The sequence below is a fragment of the Pleurodeles waltl genome, chromosome 6, assembly GCF_031143425.1.
Source record: "Pleurodeles waltl isolate 20211129_DDA chromosome 6, aPleWal1.hap1.20221129, whole genome shotgun sequence".
In the NCBI taxonomy this organism is placed as follows: domain Eukaryota; kingdom Metazoa; phylum Chordata; class Amphibia; order Caudata; family Salamandridae; genus Pleurodeles; species Pleurodeles waltl.
In genome coordinates this window covers 862,745,109-862,769,778 of record NC_090445.1, presented here as the reverse complement: position 1 = coordinate 862,769,778, position 24,670 = coordinate 862,745,109, and the positions used below count along the sequence as shown (strand labels likewise).

The 24,670-nt window shown below is 44.0% G+C and overlaps 1 protein-coding gene across 1 annotated transcript; it reads right to left on the bottom strand.

Annotated features, from left to right (window-relative positions):
• Positions 1 to 317: 317 nt before the first annotated feature.
• Positions 318 to 23,713, bottom strand: PGAM1 (phosphoglycerate mutase 1). The gene is made up of 4 exons (XM_069239611.1): positions 23,510 to 23,713; positions 18,659 to 18,933; positions 4,270 to 4,450; positions 318 to 1,823 (listed from the first exon to the last, which is right to left on the bottom strand). Exons 1-4 carry the CDS (start codon positions 23,646 to 23,648, stop codon positions 1,654 to 1,656), a joined length of 765 nt encoding a protein of 254 aa, XP_069095712.1. The 5' UTR covers positions 23,649 to 23,713; the 3' UTR covers positions 318 to 1,653.
• Positions 23,714 to 24,670: the final 957 nt, after the last annotated feature.

Below are 24,670 nucleotides of genomic sequence, written 5' to 3'. Positions count from 1 at the left end.
GCCCGGCTGTTCGCTTTACGACGCGATCAGCTGCAGCACTCCTTGTGGGGCTCCGCACCCCAAGGAGCGCCTCCAACGTAGACCTCCAGGCCCCGCTGTGCAGGTAAGGGAAAGAAAAACGTCTAGCGTGGGCTAGACAAAAGAAACCGGAGGGGATAAGGGTGGGGGGGGGGGGGGGGGGGGTTTAAAAGGGGAAGGGAGGGTCTAGGGGGGAGGTGGGAGGCCTCATTGGTTTAAAAGGAAGGCGAGGGAGGGACGGGAGGTAATGTCACGGTTTATGATTGTTAAACTAGAGGACAACATAACCACATCACAAATATTATTGCACATCACTCTTTTATTTGAATGATTAACAAGGAAGAAATAAACCTGCATCGGAACAATTCAAGTACAGTAAACTGAGTGCAAAGTCCGCTGCTCACTAAATGGTCTAATGAACAGGCAAAGACCAATGGTGTAGACTCAACGAGAGAAAACCTAGCACCCAAAGGAACAATGCACTTACCTACACATTTATACAGTATCTTGATGTGCTCCGCTCAACACAGGAGAAAGGGAATGGCATGTGGTCACAACAATGCATAAGAATTCCAAAATACAGGTCTAGTGTGTTGGTTCCTCTATACACATTTATTTCTACATTAACCCGGTGGACATTAAAATGATTAGTTTAAATGTGCGACTTCAAAGGACTAAACCGTTGAGAAAAGTGTAGCAGGTGCATCTATAAAAAGTAACTTCAGTGCATTTTGTTTTCAGACCGACAGCAAACATTCCATGGAAATAAGTGCTGTAATCAAGAACATGGTATAAAAAAAAAAAGGTTATGTAGCTGGTTTGCAACCAACAAAAAAAATATATATCTTTTCACACGGACAAGTTGAAAAGTAGAAAGAACATACATTAGAAGTGGCTAACGATCTGACATGCTCAACCTTTCAAATATAAATATTTAAAAATAAACTGCTTAGTCTGTCCAAAAAAAAAAAAAAAAAAAAAAAAAAAGGGAATGATTTACCCATTTATTTTTTCTTGTAAAAAGAAGCTAAATAAATAGCAAACTTCCAGCTGAAACCATTTAAAATGTACTGTCTCCCTCCCAGAAATGCCTTTGGTCAGACAACTGGAACTTAAACGTACCCAGGAAAGTAAGAAAATACCAGTAACTTGAATAGTCCAATATATCATCTGAAGCAGCTTTTTCACCCAGAATGCCAATCGTTTAGTCTAGCTATGACTGCATCTGTACTGTATGGAAAACATTCAGTGCTACTGGTTTAATAAGTTGACATTAATATTACGAAGCGTAAGTGTTTTCAATAGAAGGGGAAGTTCAAGTGACCCGCAGATTGGTGTCAACATGTGATATGAAACGTACACTCAATTAGTATGGGGAGGTAAATACTGGCCCACGATCTATACATTACTGGCATGCGAACTGGAAACGGTTAGGCATGTGTCTAGAACATAAGCATTCTAGCAGGAATGAAGGTGCTGTCTGCTCAAGTTTCATGAGGTGTAATGCGTGCAGGCATTTTTGTTCTAAGTTAGTTTTCTTTTTAAAGGAGGGTCACACAAAGTCTGTATCTCAGAGTTCCTAGGCCCGTGGCGTTTGGTGGATGCACAGGTTATGAAATCTGTCATAAGCCACATTCACTTTTTAGCTTTCCCTTGCGCGGCGACAGCTTCCATGGCCTTGCGGACGGTCTCCTCATCGCCCAAAAACTGCATGGGCTTAATTGGCTTCAAATTCTTGTCCAGTTCATAAACAATGGGGATACCTGTGGGCAGGTTCAGTTCCATGATCGCCTCTTCCGACATACCTGGGAACCGAGAACACAATTAAACGTTTTCAATCTGACAAACATTTAACGAGCAATTCTTCCCGCTCGTAGTACAGTGATAGACATTTGGACTGAACAATCATTTTAAGACGCTGAAATTGTACATCAACCTATGTGAGGTTACTTAAATATAGCTAGTGCTATTTATTCTACTTATTTTACATAATCCTCAAGATATTCATGTTTGAGACTAGTCCATGTTCAACGTATTCGTGCCATCTTCATAATATCAATTCCAAACAATAGGCAGTATTTTCTCCACATTTCCTGTTATTTTCTAATCCAACTACAAGGAAATGAGAAAATATTTAGGTAAAACCCCACAAAAAGAACAAGGAGGGAATAATCTACTAGAGTGGGGAAGTTCCTTCTTTCAGCCAATGTTTCCTCATTGGATTTACAAGAGTTTTAGCCACACTGTCTCAAACACATACCAAAGTTAATCATTTGATGAACATCTTTTTATAACTAATACACAAGGAGTATGCAGTTTCTAATGTTACCTCTAGGTGAAACAACAACTGTTTCGAGGGAGTTACATTCAGTGGAACATAATTATTCAGGAGCAAGGGCTCTCACCCACAAAACTAGGTGGCACGCTTCATCATTGTTGGGCCGGCGTTGCAATGCCCAACGGGGCCCCTCAAGGGGCTCTTTGCTGGAGATCGTTTGATGTGATTCGCCGTAGAAAGCCTATAGTGGGAGTGCTAAAGTGGTGTAGGCTGGAGTGAAAGTGAGTGAAATGCTAAATTTAAAATTAACTGAGGGCCTCCATGTCACTAGTTTATTATAATATCTCTCTAGCTCTCTCTCTCTCTCTCACAATCTCTCTCTCACAATATCTCTCTCACAATATCTCTCTCACAATATCTCTCTCACAATATCTCTCTCACAATATCTCTCTCACAATATCTCTCTCTCACTTCAGACTCCTGTCTCAATCCTATGTAGATTAGGATATCACAAGGTACTGACGAATTGCCAAAGGTCATTTTGACCTTTATGGCAAGAAACATGTTGGCCAATCACTAAATCCAACTTTATAGGAACAAAAAAGGACATTATTTCCTTTCTCACTTCATGTTATTTCTAACCCTGAACAAGGACCAGAACTACAACAAACTAGTGACTGGGAGCGTTTATGCTTGACTTAATTGCTCCCAGTCACTCTCTTGTTAATAATACTGTGTTATACCATGGCAGTATACCAAGGTAATTCGTCTGTTGGGCACTAAGGGATGCTATATGGTTTTCATATTCCTACAAGGTGGGCCCTAATTTCGAGTTTGGTGGGCATCCTCTTTCGGACGGAAAGCCACCACTTCGGTTTTCTGCCCACCAGCCCTATTATGAGTTTTCCGCTGGGCAAGTGGGCAGAAACAGCATTTACGCCCACTGGCCCAGCAGACTACTCAACACAACATTGACGCCGGCAATGTTGCGGTGTGTCGGGTGCAACAGCACCTGTCGCGCTTTTCATTGCCTGTAATTCGAGCAGTGAAAAGCGTGACGGGGCTGTCCATGGGGGCCCCTGCACTGCCCATGCCAAGTGCATGGGTAATACGAGGGGCCCCCAGGCCCCCCTCCTAACACCCACTTTCTGCCAGCCTTTGCATGGCGGTGGGGACGCCATGCAAAGGGGACTCATAATCCGGATTGAGACCCCACCCGGCACCGACATGTTGTCGGAAACCTGGCGGTGCCGGTGGTTGGACCGTGGCGACTCTGCCACGGTCGTAATGTGGAGGCCAGATTGCAGCGGTCCAACCTCCACCATGGCCCTGGCGGTCTCACGACTGCCAGGGTCGTAATGAGGGAGTGTATCTTTTTGATTGTAAGAATGCACTTGTGGGAAAGCATGTTTTGCGACGACTCATACTCAAGAGTTTGCTCCCGTTAATTAATTTAGCCACAGATAGTTCTTCTTTGGAGGGTAAAGTGTCAAGTTGTGCTATTTTTTAAATAATTACCGTATTACTCAAAGTGCTGACAAACAACAATTAAAACAAATGTGAAACCGTGAAAACATGAGCAGCATTGCAAGGGCAGTTGTTAATGCCTGTTGCAAAGCAAACTCAGTATTCCCATCAATTTCCATGAGTGTGATATAGCTGCAAACCAGGGAGTACCTAAAGTGAAGCAGGAAAATGCTGACATGTATGGCTTGCATTAAACTCACCACATCGTCATAACTGCTATTTTCGAATCATTAAAAATGTGTAAGTTTGTTAGAAAAGTCGAGTTGCTTTCAAAGGTTGGAGCCCGAGATTATACTCTGGTTGAAGGCAACATGTAACTGGAGTCAGACATTTTGTTTTCCCCCAAGGAACGGGCAGGAGAAGAAAAGAGCTTCACATAACAGATAGGCAGCAGAGGCAACATGAGTGTGATATTTTCCCTGCATTGTAACAGTAACTCTACAAACCTTCCAGGTGCTTGACAATCCCTCGCAAACTGTTGCCATGAGCTGCAATCAGAACCCTCTTGCCCTCCTTAATCTGTGGAACAATCTCCTCATTCCAGAAAGGGAGCGCACGGGCAATGGTGTCTTTCAGGCTCTCGCAGCTTGGAAGCTGGTCTTCTGTTAGATCACCATAGCGACGGTCCTGAGGGAAATAAATTGAAAATATATATATGTATATGGACTGAATTTAAGTGAAGACTAAATCAAAGAAAATACCTGAAAGCTTTAAGGAGAACAAACACCAATGCAATATCAGAATGCCAAAAGACGAAAGTTACTGACCTTAAACACTGATCGTCCTGGATTGATAGCGTACGGAAAATTCATAACGTGTGAAACTACTCTCCAATTTATTAGTTTAGGTCTATGAACAATCTACAAACAAGGTTGAAGATTACAAAAATATATCTTAAGTGTAAATCTAGCAAGCTCACCTGTAATAATGGAGTAAGAGTATAGTTCCGGTGGGTAGGGTTGGAGAAATCAAACGTGTCTGCGCTAAGATTACATACAATTTTTAATTAGTAACATTTTCTATAGGAAACCATCAAAAAATTTCCAATGGAGAGCGTCCTAATTTCACCCCCGCACAGTCCCCTGAAGAGGCTACAATAAAAGCAGGTTTTTAAGAAAGCAACCATATTTCAAAAAAATACATGCCTTTGGGGTGCCGCAAAGCAGGCAAGAGATTAATGGTTCATCCATGAGAAAACAAACAATTTAAAACACCTTTAGTTATAGTTGTATAGTTATTTTTTCCACAAGAAAAAAAACGCAAAAGTGTCAAGAACCACAAACATCTGAAACATAATTCTCAGTAAAAGGCAACTTGGAATCCTGAGGCAGTAGCCGGGGCAGAGAGAGCTTTGTGATTGGAGATATGAGAAGATTCTGCAAAAGGTGAAGAGCTGCAGTGGTAGAGAGCGTCTTCTCCTTAGGACGAACTCAAACAACTTCTCTCATGGTTCCAAGAACTGCAGAGTCATTTTGCTAAACGTTATCAAGAGAAGCCGTAAAGATTTATTTTGTATTTTTAATAAAGATAACCATGCATGGTATACAACCACACCAAAATACACAGAAATAAAAATAAAAAAAAATTAATATCTGCTTTTTCCAATCCGAGTAGATACTAGATAACTGTAAGGTTGATGAACCACTAAGTACTTTCAGTCACTAAATTACAACCAAACAAATTGCAGATCTAGAAGGTGGGTCAGTTTTCAGCTGTTGTGCATTTTTTATTATTGCTTACGAAAAAGAATGTGTGTGTTTTGTTCTTGCATTAAGGACAATTCTGAAAGGGACGCAACCAAAACCCATGCCACTTTCAGTACTCCATACCAGCTTTGAGATTACAGAGAGGGCGTAGCCTAAACTAAAGGTCTCTAAATTACCTTACTGATGAATACTACCTTTCTAAGTAACCTGGTATTTTAAGTCTTTCAGACTTCCATTTCCAATATTTTGAGGCCTGCCATCACTTGGAGGGATAAGACATTGCCTTTTAAATCCACAATCAAATCCGTGCAGTTCCCCGTTGCACATATGCAAGGCAATGGACCCTATCTCCACAGCTTTGCACCCTTGCCAGTTCTCACGCTTGTAGACAGTGAAAGTGTCCTAGTCAGACAATTAATGTAACTGTATTATTAGTCCTACCTGGCTCTCTCGAATTTCAGATAGGTGCAAGATATTTTAAAGCAAAAATGAGAAAAAGGGTGAAAAGCAGCAACATCTGTCAAATCCTTAAACTAACATAATCCAGATAAATTGTCTGAAATAAGACACAGTTAACAAGGACACCTCTAAGATGTCTGACTGGCACAACTGAATAACGCCACATAAGCAGACTTAGCTGTACCACTAGTGGATTCAACATTCACCAGTGGTCTAGAGAGAAAGACTGAATGGGTTTCAGTGTTCCAAGAGTGGCAGCCGAATGGAATATGTGAACCATGCATGATAAAGCAAGCCTAGTCATGCACTCATCATAGACAACCATCAGAAAGTCGTCTGGGAGCAAGGCTGCAATTAAAAACACTGTCCTCGGTGGCTGAAGTCCTCTTAAGTGCCTGATGTCCAGAACTGCAGTCTCTTCTTAGAAAGGCAGTAGGACATATGCTAGCAGGCAACCACAAGCTTAAACACTACCTTTAAGCTAGACTTGGCAAACTCTTGAGAAGGGCACTCGGAGGTCAGTCATACAAGTATGGGTAGGCATGGATTTTTGGCACTGGGTCATTAATGTTGACTCTGGAGCCAGCATGTTCTGTTTGGCAAATGCATTTACTTTGTATATTACATGTAAATGTTTGTAGTCATTTAAGTGTTTACCTTTTGTAATAGTCTTGCTCCACTTCTTGAGCGTGCTCCTCTTGAAGTTCTATATTCTCTTTTTCTTGGAACCATGAGAGAAGTTGTTTGAGTTTGGACTACAACTTTACAGTATTGGCGACGAGAGATGGAACACCCGGGACCCGCAGAAGATTTTTCTTTAATACAATTAATCTTACTGGTACTGGAGTCGCTTCAAAGTGAGCAGGCGGAGCGCAACATTTTTGGGAACTTTTGTCGGATATTTGGAAGCATCTACACATGGAGTACGGAGTTTGGTATGGTGCTGATGTTGGAAATCAAGGAAGCGCTTACAGCTATAGTGCCCCTCACTCCTTTGGCAGTTGAACGCGGTTGTTGGCATTTTCCGAATTTAAATCTTTTGGAGATTTGGCGTGCGGCTTGGAATTGCCAGGAGTTTGTCACCCTGTATTTTTTGACAGAATGTTGGGTGGGAGCTTGAAGCAGCCAGAATTGCAGAGGCATATGCGAGCAGTTTCACGTTGTCTGGAACATACATACCATTGTTTCCAAGTCTTCCAATTTGATCATGCCGGGGAGAATCAGAAACAGGATGAGAATAAGGAGAACAGAGGCAATGAAAACAGGGGCTGATGTAGAAAATAGTGGAATTTCAAATGACATGGTCAGGCAAGACGAAGGAGATGGTGTAGTGGTGACTGAAGCAAAGGATGCATCAGAGAGTGACAATAATTCAGGAGGAAATTTGGGGTGTGATCATATGGAAAAGGAAGGTCGTATTAGAAGAGTCTGTTAGGCCCAAGTGGATGTCAGATTTTGTATGTGATGTGAATGTCTGATGAAACTATTCATATGAGTAAGATGTTTGTATTATTTTTTGTTTCTGGTCGGAGTGTTTTAGTGTGGGATTATTTGTATTATATTAGAGGGAAATGTGTTATCAGTGGCAAATGCATTTACTTTGTATATCATTGTAGCAATTAGTGTTTACTTTTGTAATAATCTTGTTTCAATTCTTGAGCGTGCTCCTCTTGAAATTCTGTACTCTCTAGGTTCTTGGAACCTTGTGAGGAGTCGTTTGAGTGGAAGCGCCATGAAAGGGCATGCCTTTACTACTCTGTGTAACTGGTGTTGCAACTTGCAATAAACCTTATTTTTGGAACTACACTTGGATTCCATTTTTACACAGCACCGTCGTAAAGGCTATCAAAGGCACATTTAAACCAAACATGTTTCTGGAGATGAAAATGTGACAAATCAAAAGTGGATCTGAAGGTGGTGGCATAGAATAATGGGTTGTGGGTGTCAAATGAAGACATCCATCTGTACCAGTTCTGTGAAACCTGGCAAAGTAAGGAGTACAAACGACCTTCCTTTTTGACTGTGTACGGCTGGTTTTATTACATTCAGACTACCCTTTAACACAGTGTGTACATATGTTGAGGGTGTTCAATAATTCATGTGTCTGAACCCATTGGGCAATGAGGGGGGTTGAGGAGGGTTGGGGAGAAGGGAAGTGCAACGCAAGAAGATGCTACTGGGCCACAACTATGGTGGTAATGGTTTCTTGCTTTGGATGTCCTGGGGTCCACCATACTATAGCAATATAAATTGGGCAAATTACACCCTTTCTGCACTTGACTCTTAAGGTAGCGATGGAGAGGAGACTTGGGGGAAGAGGCATTTGGGGGTGGAGGTGGCAGGAGGGGGCACGGGGATAGCTGGGAATATATTCAGAACTAAAAATGTCAAAACAGACACAAAAACTCATAGTCCAGCCCAGTGCTTATCTTAATTAAAAGAGATGAACTTTCATATTACAGCAAAACGGAATACTACACACATTAATGGAGATTTAGCTACAGGATTTTCCGAACTCAGCTGAAGGGCTCTAGCCAATACAAACGTTGCTCCATCAACTACAGTGTTCTAGGAACGTTGATACAACTCCCAAACCAATACAGTGTTCTAGAAAGAAAGGGAAGATGAGTGACTAAAATCGACACAGGTGCAATTTCAATATTTGGCCTATGTGAGCAATTACTAAGCTGGTTAACCCGTGAGTCAGTTCAGTTCATAACTTGTAAAAACATTCACACTGGCAACTGTTATTCTTCTAATGTGTGCATCTATCTTTTTAGTTCAAGACACAGTTGTTCAGTCTTTCAGCATGGCCTTGTTTTACCGGTCACTGGGTCGTGGCTTGGTGCAGAGGTTGTTGTTGTAGCGTGCCGGTCAAGGTTGAAGGGTCTTGCTGATGAAAACAAGCAGCATAGGGAGCCTTGACAGCAGGGGCACATCCTTGGCAGTTGCAGCCTTCTAGCAGTCAGAAGGTGCAGGGCCTTCTGCTACAATGGTGGTGTGAGCATCGTAGGTCACACGACACATCAAGGCAGCTGCAAAACAAGTCCCTTGGTTCGCTGCAAGAGATGCCAGGTGGCATTCTATCGCTTGGTGCTGGCCAATGCTTCACATAGTTTGCCACATAAACCACATTTTAAGGCAGGGTGACCCCTCAGAGCTCAGTATGGTGCTAGTTACATTCCTGGTACAAGTCAGCACTTCTTGGCACTCCACATGTAGGGAGCATGGCTGGGCTTCTCCTCCTGGACAGTCTCTTCTCCTCAGAGCCAAGCACTCGCCTTCCATCTCTGGCCAGAAAGGCTGACTTTTGCATGCATGACAGACTAACACCCTCGTTTCCAAATCATTGGCATAATTAAGTGTGAAGACCCTGCACCTGCTTGTGAACAGCCTTCCTAAAGTAGCAAATCAAGGAAAAACAAGAAGGCAGGACCTGCCTGGAAGCTTCCTCACTCTTAAAAATAATCTGCAGATGCAACCCAAATCCCCTACCATTAACCAAATTCCAATACTTGGAAGGACTAATTAGCAATTGTAGGAAAGTGCCACTGTTGGCATGGTTACCCATCCACTTTTTGCCTGGTGTTGATGCCAACTTTGATTGAAAGTGTGCTGGGACCCTGCTAACCAGGCCCCAGCACCAGTGTTCTTTCCCTAAAGACTGTACCTTTGTTTCCACAATTTGCACAGCCCTGGCACACAGTAAAGTTCCTTGTAAAATGTACCCATGGTACCAAGGGACCTGTGGCTAGGGGAGGTCTCTAAGGGCTGCAGCATTTATTATGAGACCCTAGGGGACCCCTCACTCAGCACATGCACACTCCCTTGCAGCATGTGTGTGCTGGTGAGGAGAAAAAGAGAGTCGACATGGCACCCCTCTCAGGGTACCATGCCCACAAACCACTGCCTGTGGCATAGGTACGTCACCCCTCTAGGAGGCCTTACAGCCCTATGGCAGGGTGCACTATACCACATGTGATGGCATAGCTGCATGAGCAATATGCCACTACAGTGTCTAAGTCCCTTCTTAAACATTGTAAGTGTAGTGTAACCATATTCAGTATATGGTCTGGGAGTTTGTCATTACGAACTCCACAGCACCATATTGGCTTCACTGAATACTGAGAAGTTTGGTATCAAACGTCTAAGCACAATAAACCCACACTGATTCCAGTGTGGAATTGATTGAAAAATGCATACAGAGGGCATCTTAGAGATGTCCCATTTATGATAGCCCAACTGCTAGTGTAGGACTGACTGGTCTGTGCCAGCTTGCCACTTTCGGACAAGTTTCTGACCACATGGGGTGAGTGCCTTTGTGCACTCTGTGGTCAGAAATAAAGCCTGTCCTGGGTGGAGGTGCTTAACACCTCCCCCTGCAGGAACTAACTGTAACACCTGGCGGTGAGCCTCAAAGGCTCAAACATCGGCTTACAGTGCCCCAGGGCACTCCAGCTAGTGGAGATGCCCGTCCCCACAAACTAAGCCCCACTTTTGGCGGCAAGTCCGGTGAGAAAATTAGGGAAAACAGGGAGGAGTGACCACCCCAGCCAGGACCACCCCTAAGGTGTCCAGAGCTGAGGTGACCCCTCCCTGTAGAATCCTCCATCTTGGTTTGGAGGACAGGGACCAATAGGCATAGAAATATGCCCCCCCCCCCCCCTGTCCAAAGGGAGTGGGCACAAGGATGGTATAGCCACCCTCAGGGACAGTAGCCATTGGCTACTGCCCTCTGACCCCTAACATGCCCCTAAATCTAGGATTTAAGGGCCTCTCCTAACCCAGTTCACCAGATTCCTGGCGACCTACAAGAAGGACTGCTAAGCTGAACCCCCCAGCAGAGAAGACGGAAGACAACAACTGCTTTGGCCCCAACCCGGCCAACTTCAGAGGACTGCCCTGCACCCAAAAGGACCAAGAACTCCCGAGGACAGTGCCTGTCTGAAGAAACCTACAACTACAGACTCCCACCTCACTCCAGATTAGTCAGTCCTGACCCCCTATCCAAGTGACCCACACAGCAAGAAAGGGTCCCCAGGTGATTGTGATCAAGCGCCTACCCTGGGTTGACCTCTCCACAACGACACCTGCAGAGGGAATCCTGAGAAACCCCCTGGCCGCGAGCTCCGTATGAAGCTGTCCGACACTGCACCCGCAGCCCCCCATGCCTTGGAGAAACCAACCCTCTGTGCCTCATCGTTCAGCTGGCGGCCCTCCTTCCTGTCCGACCTGTGGTGTGCCCGAGACACGCCCACGCCTGCCCTTGCCTGCAGCCTATGAGTGACCCCCAGGGTCTCCTCTGACCAGCATTGGAAACCCAACGTCCTGTTTGCACCTTGCACCCTGCCGCCCCTGTGCTGCTGAGGGTGTGTTTGGTGCCTACTTGTGGCCCCTCCAGTGCTCTTCTAATCCCCCCTGGTCTGCAGGTACTTACCTGCTGGCTGGATTCTGAGTACCCCGTGTCTCCATAGGAGCCTATGTTAGTTTGGTTCCTCTTTGACCTCTGCACCGACTGGCCCTGTGTTGCTGGTGGTGGGTGTTTGTGGTTAACTTGAACTCCCAACAACGTACTACCTAAACCCCAGAGATAAGAACTGTAAGTTGAATACTTACCTGTAAAACTGTACTATCTTTTCTCCCCCCCCCCCTCCCCCCCCGGAATTGTTGAAAAATGCAGTGTCCACTTTTAAAATAGGCTTTTACCATTTTTAGAAAAAAAACTGTATACATTGTTGATTCTATTCAAAGTCCTGATCATAATAATGCAAAATATCTTTTATTTTTTGTACTTACCGTCAAACTGAATCTTGTGGTTCTAAAAATAAATTAACAAAGCATATATTTCTATATAAAATCCTATTGGTCTGGAGTTAAGTCACTGAGTGTGTGCTTCTTCTATTGTCAGTGTGTGTACAATAGATGCTTAACACTACCCTCTGGTAAGCCTAGCTGCTCGACCACACTACCACAAATAGGGCATTAATATTCTCTATTTCAGCCTCTGTCAAGCCTCTGGGGAACCCCTGGACTCTGTGCACACTAAATCTCATTTTGATATGGTATATACAGAGACAGCTTCCTACAGCAATCCTCTGCTAAAAAGGTACTCGTATCACGTCTAAAAGGAAGGCTGTCTCTCATACTACCACACTTCAATGTGTGTGACTCCTCCAATCAACTCCAGGAATGCAGTGCAAGGATATGGGTGCCACATTTAAACTTAACCTTACAGGAATGAACCAGTAAGCATCACACTCCTGATCTAGGAAAAAAGGTCAGTTCAGCATTATTAATACACATTCCAATGTCAATAAGGACATGGCTGGTGACTGCCTCTAGGCCTCAGAGAACAGGGTAAGGACCTTGGAATCACCATGGACAAGCTTAGGTCTCTCTGCACGTGCTAGATTAGGGTGAAGACTGGGGTAACAATATAAGTCACAATACCAATTTTATGACAAGACCGGAGGCTCCTATTATGCAGTAGTCTTTTCTTTATTTTTAATAGCAGCTCCAGTCAAGATCAACTACAACTCCCATAAGGCAAACCACAAGTAGCCAATGGGAGAACAACAGTAGTCCATAACAGTGCACCAATCACCGCCGTATCCATGGAATAATACCCATCTTGACTGAAAGCAGCCCTCTTTTCTTGCTGCTCCTCAGTCAAGATAAGTATTATTCGTTTTTCCCTTCATTTTATAATCGGCGCATCGTTAGTGCGTGTGAGACATTAAAATGATTTATTTCGTTTTCATGTGGGTTGTTAGTTCGGCTTGTCAGCCGCAGGGGTTCTATATTGATTTCTTGGATCGATCGCGGCCGGTAACGGTCCCTGTGACCGTTTGAGGTTCTTCAGCGCACGTTGGCTTATTTCAGCCTACGTGCGTTGAAGAAACTGCACGCATACCTCGGTGCTGCTCCTGGGGCTCAGCAGACGCTCGTCGTGGCAGGCTCATCGGCTTTCTGTCAGTTTCAGCTCCCGGCTCGGTTTCTACTCGTGTAACTCCGCCTGTGGGCGGGGCCGGATATTTCCTTTCCTCTCTTTGAGAGAGGTTTAACCCTTGCCTGTCTGGGATAAAAGAGTTGTGTTTCAGATTTTATCATGGATAGTTCCCAGCCTCAGTTAACTCATGAGGAAGAGGAAGATGTTTTAAAGGAACAGTTAAATGATTTTATTCAGTCTTCTGTGGATCAGGCTATGGTTGCCTCTTGGCAAAAACTTTCAAAAAAATTTGGAAAATTCGGTTGTTAATATTGTGTCCAAGACCATGCTGGCCCAGTCTGCGGGGGAAAGCAGAAAGCGTCCAATCCCTTCAAAAAATAAAAAAGCGACGCTAATTGGAAGTGACAGTGTTTCACACATGGCGGAGGACGTGGTTCCTCATTGGCCTCCTAATAAGGAGGGGTTAATAGCTAAGTCTATGAGAAAATGCATGGTTAAAACCAAACATATTTCATCCCCTATTAAAATAACAAAAAATTTGGACACAGATGAGGAAATAAGCGCTCCTGAGTCGGATGAGGGTAGTTCGGATGAGGATGTTGGAGAGTTGTTCTTCCCTCCTCCTCTCAAAAAGTCCAAATATGTTTTGGAGTCCACAGCCATTCTGGATTCTGAAGGGGTACCTATGTTTGACCCTGGGGATATCCAGTATCCGAATTCCACAGAGTGGCTTCCCTCAGAACATGTGGCGAACTATGTCACTGCCAGACTTCGTACCCCCTTGGATAAACAGGTCCGGGCGAAGTTAAAATCGGAGTGTCCTCGCCCGGCTCTGTCTTCTAAGATAACGGCGACTCCAGCAATTGATTCCTCACTCCTGACGTTCTTTACCAGATACGGCAAAGATCCCCGTAAAGGGGTAGATAAGGCCTGGTCCACATGTCAGGATAAGCTTTTGGACATTGTGGGTCCCTTGACACGCATATTTGATATAGCGGAATCTGCTCGGCTGGAACAAGTGGCAATTGACCCGGAAGAACTCTCCTTATGGGCGCAGCGGGCTGTTTGTTTGTTAAGAAATGCTAATTCCTCCATTACCCACGAACGGAGGAAAGGACTCTTGCTCAAGTTGGACCCAAAATTGGTTAATTTAGCCGGTTCAGATCCGGGGGTAAAAGCAGAAGGATTGCTGTTTGGTGATTCCTTCATTAAGGAGTTAAGCAAATATGTGACCACTTTTTCGTCGTTGGATAAGGCGCAGCAATCTTTGAAGAAGATGTTCGCTTCTCGGGTTTTCACCAGGGCCGGCAGAGGTAGGAACCGCTTTGCCGGCCGAACTTACGCCAACCAAGGTTCCTGCGGTGCCTACCAGTCCTCCTATCAGGATTACAGGCCTCAATTCTATCCCCAAAGAAGCAGAGGCTTCAGGGCAAAAGGAGGCCGTAACACCAGAGGTGCGACTCAAATCGGTAAGTCAGACTTCCTTTACTCCTGTGGTGGGGGGGGTCGCATTGCGCAATGTCTGTCAAGATGGGAGGATCTTACAAAGGATCCTTGGGTTTTAAACACAGTGCGAGGTTATATTATAGAACTCTTTTCAGAACCTTTTCAAGAGGTTTTTCCTCCTCCTCTTCAGTTTGCAGATCAAATGACAGATTTAATCTCGTTGGAGATTCAATCTCTGCTGCAAAAACAAGCTATTGTTCCTTGTTCTCTAGATCCTTCAGGTTTCCTCAGTTCCGTTTTTCTAGTTCAGAAAAAGAACAAGAAAATGCGTCCAGTCATCAATCTGAGACAGTTCAACCAGTTTGTTCTTTATCGGCATTTCAAGATGGAGACTATTCTTCATCTCAGAGATACTCTTCTTCGAGGCGATTGGTTGGTAAGATTGGATCTTCGGGATGCTTATCTGTCAGTTCCCATTCATCCCGTCTCGCAGAAGTTTCTCCAATTCCACTGGGCAGGTCAGTACTTTCGATTCACCTCTCTTCCTTTTGGCCTTTCCTCCGCCCCGTGGTGCTTCACAAAATTAATGAAGCCGGTGGCGGCTTTTCTCAGAGCACGAGGCATACGCCTGGTGATTTACTTGGACGACATTTTGATCATGAGTCAGACTCGCACCTTGCTATTGTCTCAAGTGCGTCTAGCTTGCGTTCTGTTGGAGGATCTAGGTTTTATTGTAAATTACGAGAAATCTTCTTTAGAGCCAGTTCAACAAATCGAGTTCCTAGGCTTTTTGGTAGATTCCGTATCAGCTACTCTCCTTCTACCGTCATCAAAGATCAAATCCATAAAGTCCGAAATTCTCCTGATTCTTCGCAGTTCTTTTATATCCCTCAGATCTTTAGCAAGAATTGTGGGTCGGCTTTCGTCCTCAATTCAAGCAATTTTTCTGGGTCCTCTGCATTATCGAGCATTACAAAGACTAAAGATTCGGCATATCCAAAAAGGTCTAGCTTATTCAGATATTATAGCTCTAGATCAAGAGTCACGGGCAGAACTCCAGTGGTGGATAGACCATTTAGACGCCTGGAACGGCAGAACTATCTTTGCATCAGCCCCAGATCTTGTATTAGAGTCAGATGCAAGTCTGATGGGTTGGGGAGCCCGGTGTGGTGCAATCTCGACTGGAGGTTCATGGTCTCTAGAGGAGTCAAAATTGCACATAAACTGTTTAGAGATGCTTGCAGGCTCCTTTGCAATCAGGAGCCTCGCAAGAGACAGGATTTCTTGTTCGGTTCTGCTCAGAATGGACAACATTTCGGCGGTGCGTTACATCAATCGGTTAGGAGGCACAAAATCCAAACCTTTAGCGGAATTAGCGAAAGGGTTTTGAGAGTTCTGTCTTCAAAACAAAATCTCTGTTCAAGCCGAATATTTTCCGGGCAACCTCAATCTGGTAGCGGACTGGTACTCCCGTTTCTTTCGGTATTCCAGCGACTGGATGCTCAACTTACAGGTGTTCAACGCCCTATTACACAAGTGGGGACCCTTCCATATAGATCTCTTTGCTTCGCGGCTAAACGCTCAACTTCCTCGTTTTTTCAGCTGGCTTCCAGATCCTCTAGCCCTAGCCTTCGATGCGTTTACTCAGGATTGGTCGTTTTCCCTCAATTACGCCTTTCCTCCTTTTATCTTGATTCCCAGAGTTCTGGCACAAGTCAGACATCAACGAGCTTCTCTAGTCCTCATAGTTCCTTATTGGCACTCCCAGGTGTGGTTCCCTTCCCTCCTGGAACTGTCAATCGAATCCCCGATTCTGATACCCTCTTTGCCAGATCTCCTGACCAATCATCAAGGCCTCCGTCACAGTTTAATTCTTCAAGAGTCCCTGATCTTATCGGCATGGACAATTTCGGGGAATCCCGATGTAGCGTTTCAATTTCGGCAGAAGCTGCAGCCCTCATTGACCGGGCTACAGCTCCTGGAACAAAGAAGGCTTATAGATCAGCTTGGTCTCTCTGGTGTTGCTGGTGTTTGGGAAGACAAGTTGATCCCATTACAGCAGATGTGTCTTTGATGGTTAATTTTCTGGCGTCGGAAGCCAGTAAAGGTAAGTCCTTTCGTACTATTAATTTATATAGATCTGCGATTTCTTCGGCTCATGTTTACTTCCAAGGGAAGCCTATTGGCGAACACCCGCTGGTTTGTCGTCTATTAAAGGGAGTAAAATTTTCTAATCCGCCAAAACCTAAATACAGTTGTTTATGGGATGTCAATACAGTACTAACTTTGTTTACCTCTTGGCCCGACAATCCTTTGTTATCTTTAAAGCAGTTATCGGCTAAGCTAGCTATGCTTTTATGTTTGGTATCTTTTAAACGATTATCTGATGTTAGAGCTCTCGATGTTACTGCTCGCTATTTTACTCCCTCCGGGGTTCTATTTAATGTAGTGAGACGTACCAAAACTAACCTTTCTTCAGTTTTTTATCCCTTTTTTCCTGATCATCCCAGGCTCTGTGTGGGTCAATGTTTAAAAGTTTATGAACAACGGACAGCCGATTTGAGAAAGTCCTCTTCTCCTCAGTTGTTGATCTCTTTTAGGAAACCTTACAATCCTGTATCCTCTCCTACTTTGGCCCGTTGGGTCCGCTGGATTATGACTTTGGCTGGTATTGATACCTCTGCTTTTGGTGCGCATTCAGCTAGAGGAGCCATGGCATCTAAAGCTTTCTGGGCTGGTTCTCGTTTAGAGGATATTCTCAGGTCGGCTGACTGGTCTAATGATAATGTATTCCAAGTTTTTTATTGTAAACCGATTCAACATGCTTCTTTTAATGTGATAGATTCGCTTTAAAATTGCATAATAGGAGCCTCCGGTCTTGTCATAAAATGTAGATTTTCCTAGTAATTTATGAAGGAAAGTCTTAATTTTATTAAAGACACGGAGGGGAGTATTATCCCGCCGCTATAAATTCTAACACTGTGATTTTATTACCCTCCCTTTTAGCTTCTACTTCAACACAGCAAACCTCTGCATAGAGATCGTTTAGGTGCGGTGGCCTTCCCGGAGTTTCCTTTCAAGGATTGTCAAGAGACGAGTCGACAAAACCTGCCGAATTTCCTTCAGAGACTTTTATTTACAAGAAGTTTTCTCGCTCTGTTTGGCGTTTTGTATTTGTTGTGCTATTATACCTTTGTTTACTTCTCATTGAGTTTCGCACAAGAAAAGAGGGCTGCTTTCAGTCAAGATGGGTATTATTCCGTGGATACGGCGGTGATTGGTGCACTGTTATGGACTACTGTTGTTCTCCCATTGGCTACTTGTGGTTTGCCTTATGGGAGTTGTAGTTTATCTTGACTGGAGCTGCTATTAAAAATAAAGAAAAGACTACTGCATAATACTCGACTCCGTGTCTTTAATAAAATTAAGACTTTCCTTCATAAATTACTAGGAAAATCTACATTTTACATGTAAATAGGGTTGCATGCTCATTTACCAAGCAGGAGACATTCCTCTCTCAACATCATATGCATAGAGGAAGAAGGCAGGTTTCCATGTTTTCAGTGTTGTGGTTCTTGGTCTCCAATTTGGTGAAGTGTTGAACCCCTGCAGATGTTCCATTTTACTGCCAGATCAGGGAGTGAGGAAACGTGTCTCTTTTGGGCAGAATGCCTCCTCACATTCATGTTTACATCACGGCCAGGTTTTATTGGCTAGAGGCACTTTTTCCTTGTAGAAAAATAATAGCTAATGTGTGTTTTTCTGTTTTTGCGAGTGCCTTTTGTTAAACAAGTAATCTTCTCTGGGGATAATACCCTAACTAGAGCTGTATAATTCTGAAAAGGAACACATGAACTTACGACTTGAACGCACAGCTGTCAGGAAAAAACATTAAAGAGCACGGGTCTGGGATAAACACAATTCCTAAAGTAATAGAGATTGACCCCGTGCAATAGAAAACGTTGAATCAATACGCAATAGTAAAAGCAAACCACAAAGTGATAAGCAGAGAACCCATAAACGAGAAATTATAAAGCAACACCGATTTTCCCCTTACAGAATAGGAAATTACCAAATAATAAACATGTGGTCACAGAACTGCAAACCACAAAACAATACACATGGACTCTGGATAACAACAAAACATGAACAAATATGTTGGCCACAAAGAACAGAAAAAACCAACCAAACAAAAAACAGTACAAATGGGCCTACATAACAAGCTGCATAGAAATAAGCGGGTCTCAGAGTGCAGCTGTCATTATGCTGTCTCACCTTGCTGATGGTTTGGTAGTAGGCATGATCTGGGTCCATGGGTGGTGGTGGAATGTCAAATGAGCGCCTCCAAATCTTCACCTGCTCTTCGCCATGTTTGGCTGCAGTCTCGGCCTTGTTCAGACCAGTGAGGCCACCGTAATGCCGCTCGTTCAGGCGCCAGGTCCTCACCACAGGCAGCCACATCTGGTCAATGCCATCAAGCACAATCCATAGGGTGCGGATAGCCCGCTTCAGCACAGATGTGTAGCAGATATCAAATTCATAACCTGCATCTACGAAACAAGCAAGGGAAAACAAAAAAAAACATGCAGTTTACCTGCAAACAAAACCGACAATTACCCCAAACAACTTTGCGAGAGTTAAGTCCTTTCCAATACTAGAGAGATTAGAATGGCGAGACCATGACGGGCAGGGTGGGTAGTATCACGCAAGCGAAACTGTATGATCAACAGAAAATAAGTGTTGCGTTAAAGGGATGGGGGCTACAAAGAGGGTGGGGGATAACAAAGCGGACAGGGTCGAGCTGCTTAATAGTGAGGGAAGCAACCGAGGAAGTGGTGAGATTTAGCATTTACATTAGAAAAATACCAAAAAGTAAACGGGGTGGAAGCAAAGGACGAACTGGGAGACCACCGAGTGCGTGGTGGCAAGAATGTGATCGCAGAACGTAACACACAGAGGACAGAGCAAGTAAACACCTGCACTCCCAGGGAGTACTAAAGGCAAAAGCGACCCTGAATATGAGCACTGAAATGTTCCAACTCATCCAACCCAAAATAGCGTAAAGAAGCAACATTCCAGGGAAGGGACAAATACAAGAAGAGATGCAGGCAAATGATAATGACAAGAAAGTTATTCACTGTTACGTTATCTCATTTTAAGTATTGGCAGTGCCCACAATAAGTCTTTCACGACAAACAGCTAGAAGCTGTCTGTAGTGAGAGCCCTAAAAATGTACGTGGGACTTCCACCTTCAGAAGTATGGTCGAGGTATTGAAATCAAGAGGGCTTTTTGAACTCAAGTGCCAAAATATTTTGAATACAATGTTTGCTCTTACATAGTGCAGCATATATAAAAGGATCCGAAACCTTAATGACACTATTTAATTGCACAGGAAAGCATAAAATTGCCGATGTAGCTGCACAGCAACAACCGATAGGAACGAATGTTGAATCAGATGCAGAAAAGGCCCTTTTTAAGCTTGCACTGCAAACTCAACTAAATCTCAGCAATCTGCTTTAGATCATGAATACTTAACTTCACACCGTGCACATATACCACCTATTTGTATTTTCAAACACGAAAGTGTTGAAAGCTGAGCACAGTCATAGCCTATATGTGACTGGATGAATACGCGGAGACCAAATGACTGAATTGCTCGTTTCTTGAAGCCATGGCTGGAAGTGACTCACGATTTCCTGTGGGTGACTGGGCATTCTCGAGGATCCTTATGCATCACAGCAGAGTTCCAGTGCCATAAAACTTTCAGTGACACATGGCTGTGTAATCTACTTACAAAAAGTGCCGGCTAACGTGGCCTCTGTTTAAAATCCCACGTTTTAAAGGTCGTTAAACTTCGGGAAAAAATATGCTCCTTTTAATCCAACATTTATCAATCAATCAATTATATAAATAAGCATCGGTAAAGCCCATAGGACACGTTTGACGTTGCCAACATTTGCAAACGGTCACTGGCAAAGCCAATAGGTTTAGCTTTTTATTAGTGAAAGTTCGTGATGAACGAGCTTGTGTGTCTAAATGCATGGTTGTATGGTAGGTCAGTTTTAGTGGGTGGGTGTAAAGTGTTAGTTTAATGAGTGGAAATAATTCATGCAGAAGGGTGAACAACATAAGAGGGCAGGTGGATGGAAGTAGTGAGCCACTTAAATGTGTTCGATGCAGTCTGTTTTTGTGTGACTCTTCTATCTCTGCATGCCTCGCAAAAAGCTTTATATAGTTATCGTTCCCTTTCTTAAAGTTGATTACAGTCCCAGGGGTTCTAGTTGTCAATGCTTTCTCACAGGCTGGTTTTCCACAATTTTGGAGACGAGATTGGTCACTACTCCAAGTACAAATTACAGTACATTACACAGCTTGCTTCTCATCAAATATGCAATTGACAGTTTTGCTTATTAACAATAGTGCTATCCTTTGCCATGCACAAATGATAGCAACTCCTTGAGAATTACTTGCGTTTGACATTTCTATAGAATACGACACTAGCTTTGTATATTAGCACTTTAAATAAAACGTAGCTTAAATGACCTAATTAAAAAATATATATATCACACACACTTCATTCGAGTTAATGGAAGACTGACGTGACATCCTTCACTAGGATTTGACTCAAAACCTATTTGTCATTTGTATGTAAACAATGCAAATAGGCTGCTTGCATCTTGTCACCAGCGTATCTGTTTTAAAAAAAAACAGATGAGATGGTTGCTTATGAATACATGGGCGCCAGACGTTTAATATATTTAACTCGAATATTCAACCAATTCAGAGATGGCCTGTAACATGTTATTATACATGCACACGAGAAGACATTTTTGAACTGTTGCAAAATTGAAAAAACATTTAAATATGGCCAGCCATGAGTGTACATGCACGAGCATGCATAGGCAGCCGTTTGAGTGTTTTTTTGTTTTGTTTAAATTTACTATAAGAACGATTTCCCAATGGCTGCCTCGCCATGAGCAGGAGTGTGCGCACACAGACGGCCTTATTTGTAATACTATTACAGAAAAACATTACAAAACGGAAAAGGCATTTACAAATCCAAAGGAGTTGGCAGCCAATGCATGCTTTTTGCCTTTGCAATGCTTTTTCCTTCTAGCACCAATGTTATCCAGGGTTCAATTGGTTGCCATTTACTAGGCAAGGAATACCTGTACAGCCGGATCAAGACAGGTGATGGAAAGGCTTATATTAACAACAATATTTCTTTCTGGAGTTCTTACAGGCTGTCTTTCAGCAATATGCTATTGCACGCTCCCTTTCTTTAATCTGCATGGACCAAAAACAATAGTCACCACTCCCAAATAATGTCTTTTAGAGCTGTACCACAACACTGTAGGTTCATTATTATCAGAGGCGTGTTAGTCTATATCCGGAGACTGATGGAGAGCTTCTTTGGTGTAAACAGCTATTCTGGGTGTCAAAAGCCTTTCTTTTAAAGGGGAAACCCTCCTCGTTTCATGAGCTTAAAACTGCTTGCCTTCCTTTGGGGAGGGCATGATGCGCCGTCCATCGTTAAAAAACTAAGCATAAAGACGGAGCCCTTCCAGGCAACCACGGTTCTAACAGATCAAATAAACGGATTTCGTTTACCTATGCTAGGAGGACAGGAGAGTGGAGTGTCCGTTGAAATGAATTTACGAATGGATGAAGATCAGTGCGAAGGCAGACAATGGATACGGGATTGTTTCTGACCAGTTGTTGAGCAAGGGGTCTGCCATGGAGGCCGGCACTAGGCCAAACAACAAACTGACAGCAGCTGCAATTCAGCTCGATGGCATGACCTATTAGGCTCGTATTCTCCTCTAATGTTAAAAAGATCCTCTTCCAACGTGCTTCTCTATCCCGGTTCTCTCACGCCATCCTTTAGTCTGATCTCCTCTCGATGCTCAGCTTCCATGCCTCACGCTGCTTCCCCCACACCGATGACATCCTCTCGAGAGTCCATAACCGTCATCATTCTCACGGTCGAACACAACGCTATAAGAGACACCAACAGACTGAACGATTTGACTCCCGTTACTACTGGTTTTTGTGAAGTATTTACTTCCGCAAGATGGAGGAGGAAGGGGAAAAGGCGAGGTAGGGAGGGAGCTGTTGCAGAACAGCCATCCTGCTTTTTTACATTGAAGACCGCGAGTGTTTAGGTATACGGGATATTACCTTTGTTTAAAGGCGTGTAATGTATTGTGATGCTCCAATGATAGGCTAAACACTAATATATCTCACAGTGGCGTCCTTCAGTTATATTGACTGAAAGGGTTGAGCGCTCAGAACAAAGACTACCCAGTCGCACATTTTTATCCCAAAGAACCCTTGCCCTACTGCAGTCTCTGTACGACATACCAAAAATAAATAAGCAAATATCGCGGGCCACAACGACCTGTTATCAATCTCTACGACGCACAGGATTTCATAGGGCACAAGTTGGATAACCAAAGGTCACCACATTCCCCACAGGGCCCCTCAATACTGTTTCATTTCCACCGTGTTGCCATCAAACTGCCTGCGCTTCCCCCCTTCAAGGTGGACATTTCACCAGAAACTGTTCTGCTTCCTCCAGGTGCTTTCATTCACCCTACAAACCCATATACTTAGTGACTATCCAGACCTTCTCAGAAAATTATTTTCACTCAGCTACTTTAGTGACTTATCTCAGTAACTTATTTTCCGAAACCCCCAGCATCAGCTAGTGACTCTTCCAGCAAGGTCAGCGTAGTCGCTGGCACCCCGGAGTCGTCTTAGACACTCTCAGTTACTCTGGGCTTTCGGACTCGGATACAGCAGTGACCTGACGGAACAGCCTACTCAAGGAACCACACGTCCAAGACGCCTTTATTCGCGCCACCCTCAACCATCTCAACTACACCAATCAGACCAAAATCCGCCCACCCCAATGCGCCGTTTCTCTAGCCCCTCCGAACCCCGAAACACCTTCAGTGACCCTATATCCTGGGGCACTGCCCCTCAGATCCCCTTAAAGTTACCAAAACACTCCGTGAGCCTGATGCACCTACACCTCATCCTCCAAACCCTCGCCGACCCATACACCCGCCCCACTGCCCCAGGGCATCGGAAAACCCCAACGTGCACGTATCTTCCGATACCTTTCAATGCCTGAGCCCCTCTCTCCGCCTCCTGCTGCCCACAAGGACTCAGATCGGCATCAAACCAGCCGCAGAAACGATTCTCTTGATTCCAGGAACTCTCGCCATGTCGCACCAGTACTAGCTTGTATGCGGCCATGGCTACTCTGTGCTGCTGGCTGGATGACTGCGGCTGTCACTGCGCTTCCAGGTACCCTTCAAAGCGCAGGCGCATGGGCAGACCGGAGCCCACGCCTTCGGCAATGGAGCGCATGCGCCCTGATGTAATTTGGTGAGTACATTCCGGATGTGCACTAGGACCATAGGCTACGTTACATACAAAGAACAAGAGTGTTATATACAAACAGCTTTTTTATCTTAACCGATTCCACTCAATGCTTAGTAGTGTGGTGATGATTCTAACGTAACTATTCTAGTGTATTCGGAACGATACCGTTAGTGTATAGTAACAATATTTTTTATAATTTCCATCAGATATATACTTTCTTGCTCTTAATTGCTGATGTGAAATCGCCGGAGACTGTCCATTTATAAAGTGAAAGAAACGCTATCATTTCAAAATGGCTCATATGTTTGCTATCGTTGAAGAGCATGACACGAAAGCTCACTTATATGCTCCCTGGTCCTTCCCACAGTAAGTGAAACAGCATCCATCACCATATCGACCGGACAGTGTACTGCGCACGCGCACTCCAGGGATGACTCTCAGTTATGTTAGAGCCGCCATAGTGGACGAGACGATCATGCACGTAGTAAGGGCAAGCTGACCTTGGGCCAAGCAGGTCGGTCTCAGGCTTGAATACCGACTGGTTGGGTGGGGCGAGGGTGTAGCGTGCGTGTGTGATTTTTATATTTCGTGTGTGTGTGATTTTTATTTATCATATATATGTATATATATACGTTTATGTATATATATATATATCTATAAACACGTTTTCAGTCCCGATCAGGTGATAAACTCACTCAAACTGAAGTGGTGGTAGGTTTAAATGCAAGCAGAAATGTTATTTTTATCCCTACAAGTGGTAAGTCATTTGAGAGGGTGCTTGCTGCTGGGCCCTACCGCCACTTTTCTTTCCTCTGATCCAGCACAATAGAGAGAATAACACAATCTATGGAAAGAAGGAGAAAGATTGGAAAACGGTGAAGAGGAAGAAAACA

Coding starts and splice junctions, on each gene's coding strand:
- PGAM1 (XM_069239611.1), bottom strand. CDS start 23,648: ATGGCCGCATACAAGCTAGTACTGGTGCGACATGGCGAGAGTTCCTGG. Junction 18,934..23,509: donor AGGGGCTCAGGCATTGAAAG/GTATCGGAAGAT, acceptor CTTGTTTCGTAG/ATGCAGGTTATGAATTTGAT. Junction 1,824..4,269: donor GATTGTCAAGCACCTGGAAG/GTTTGTAGAGTT, acceptor CTCGGTTCCCAG/GTATGTCGGAAGAGGCGATC.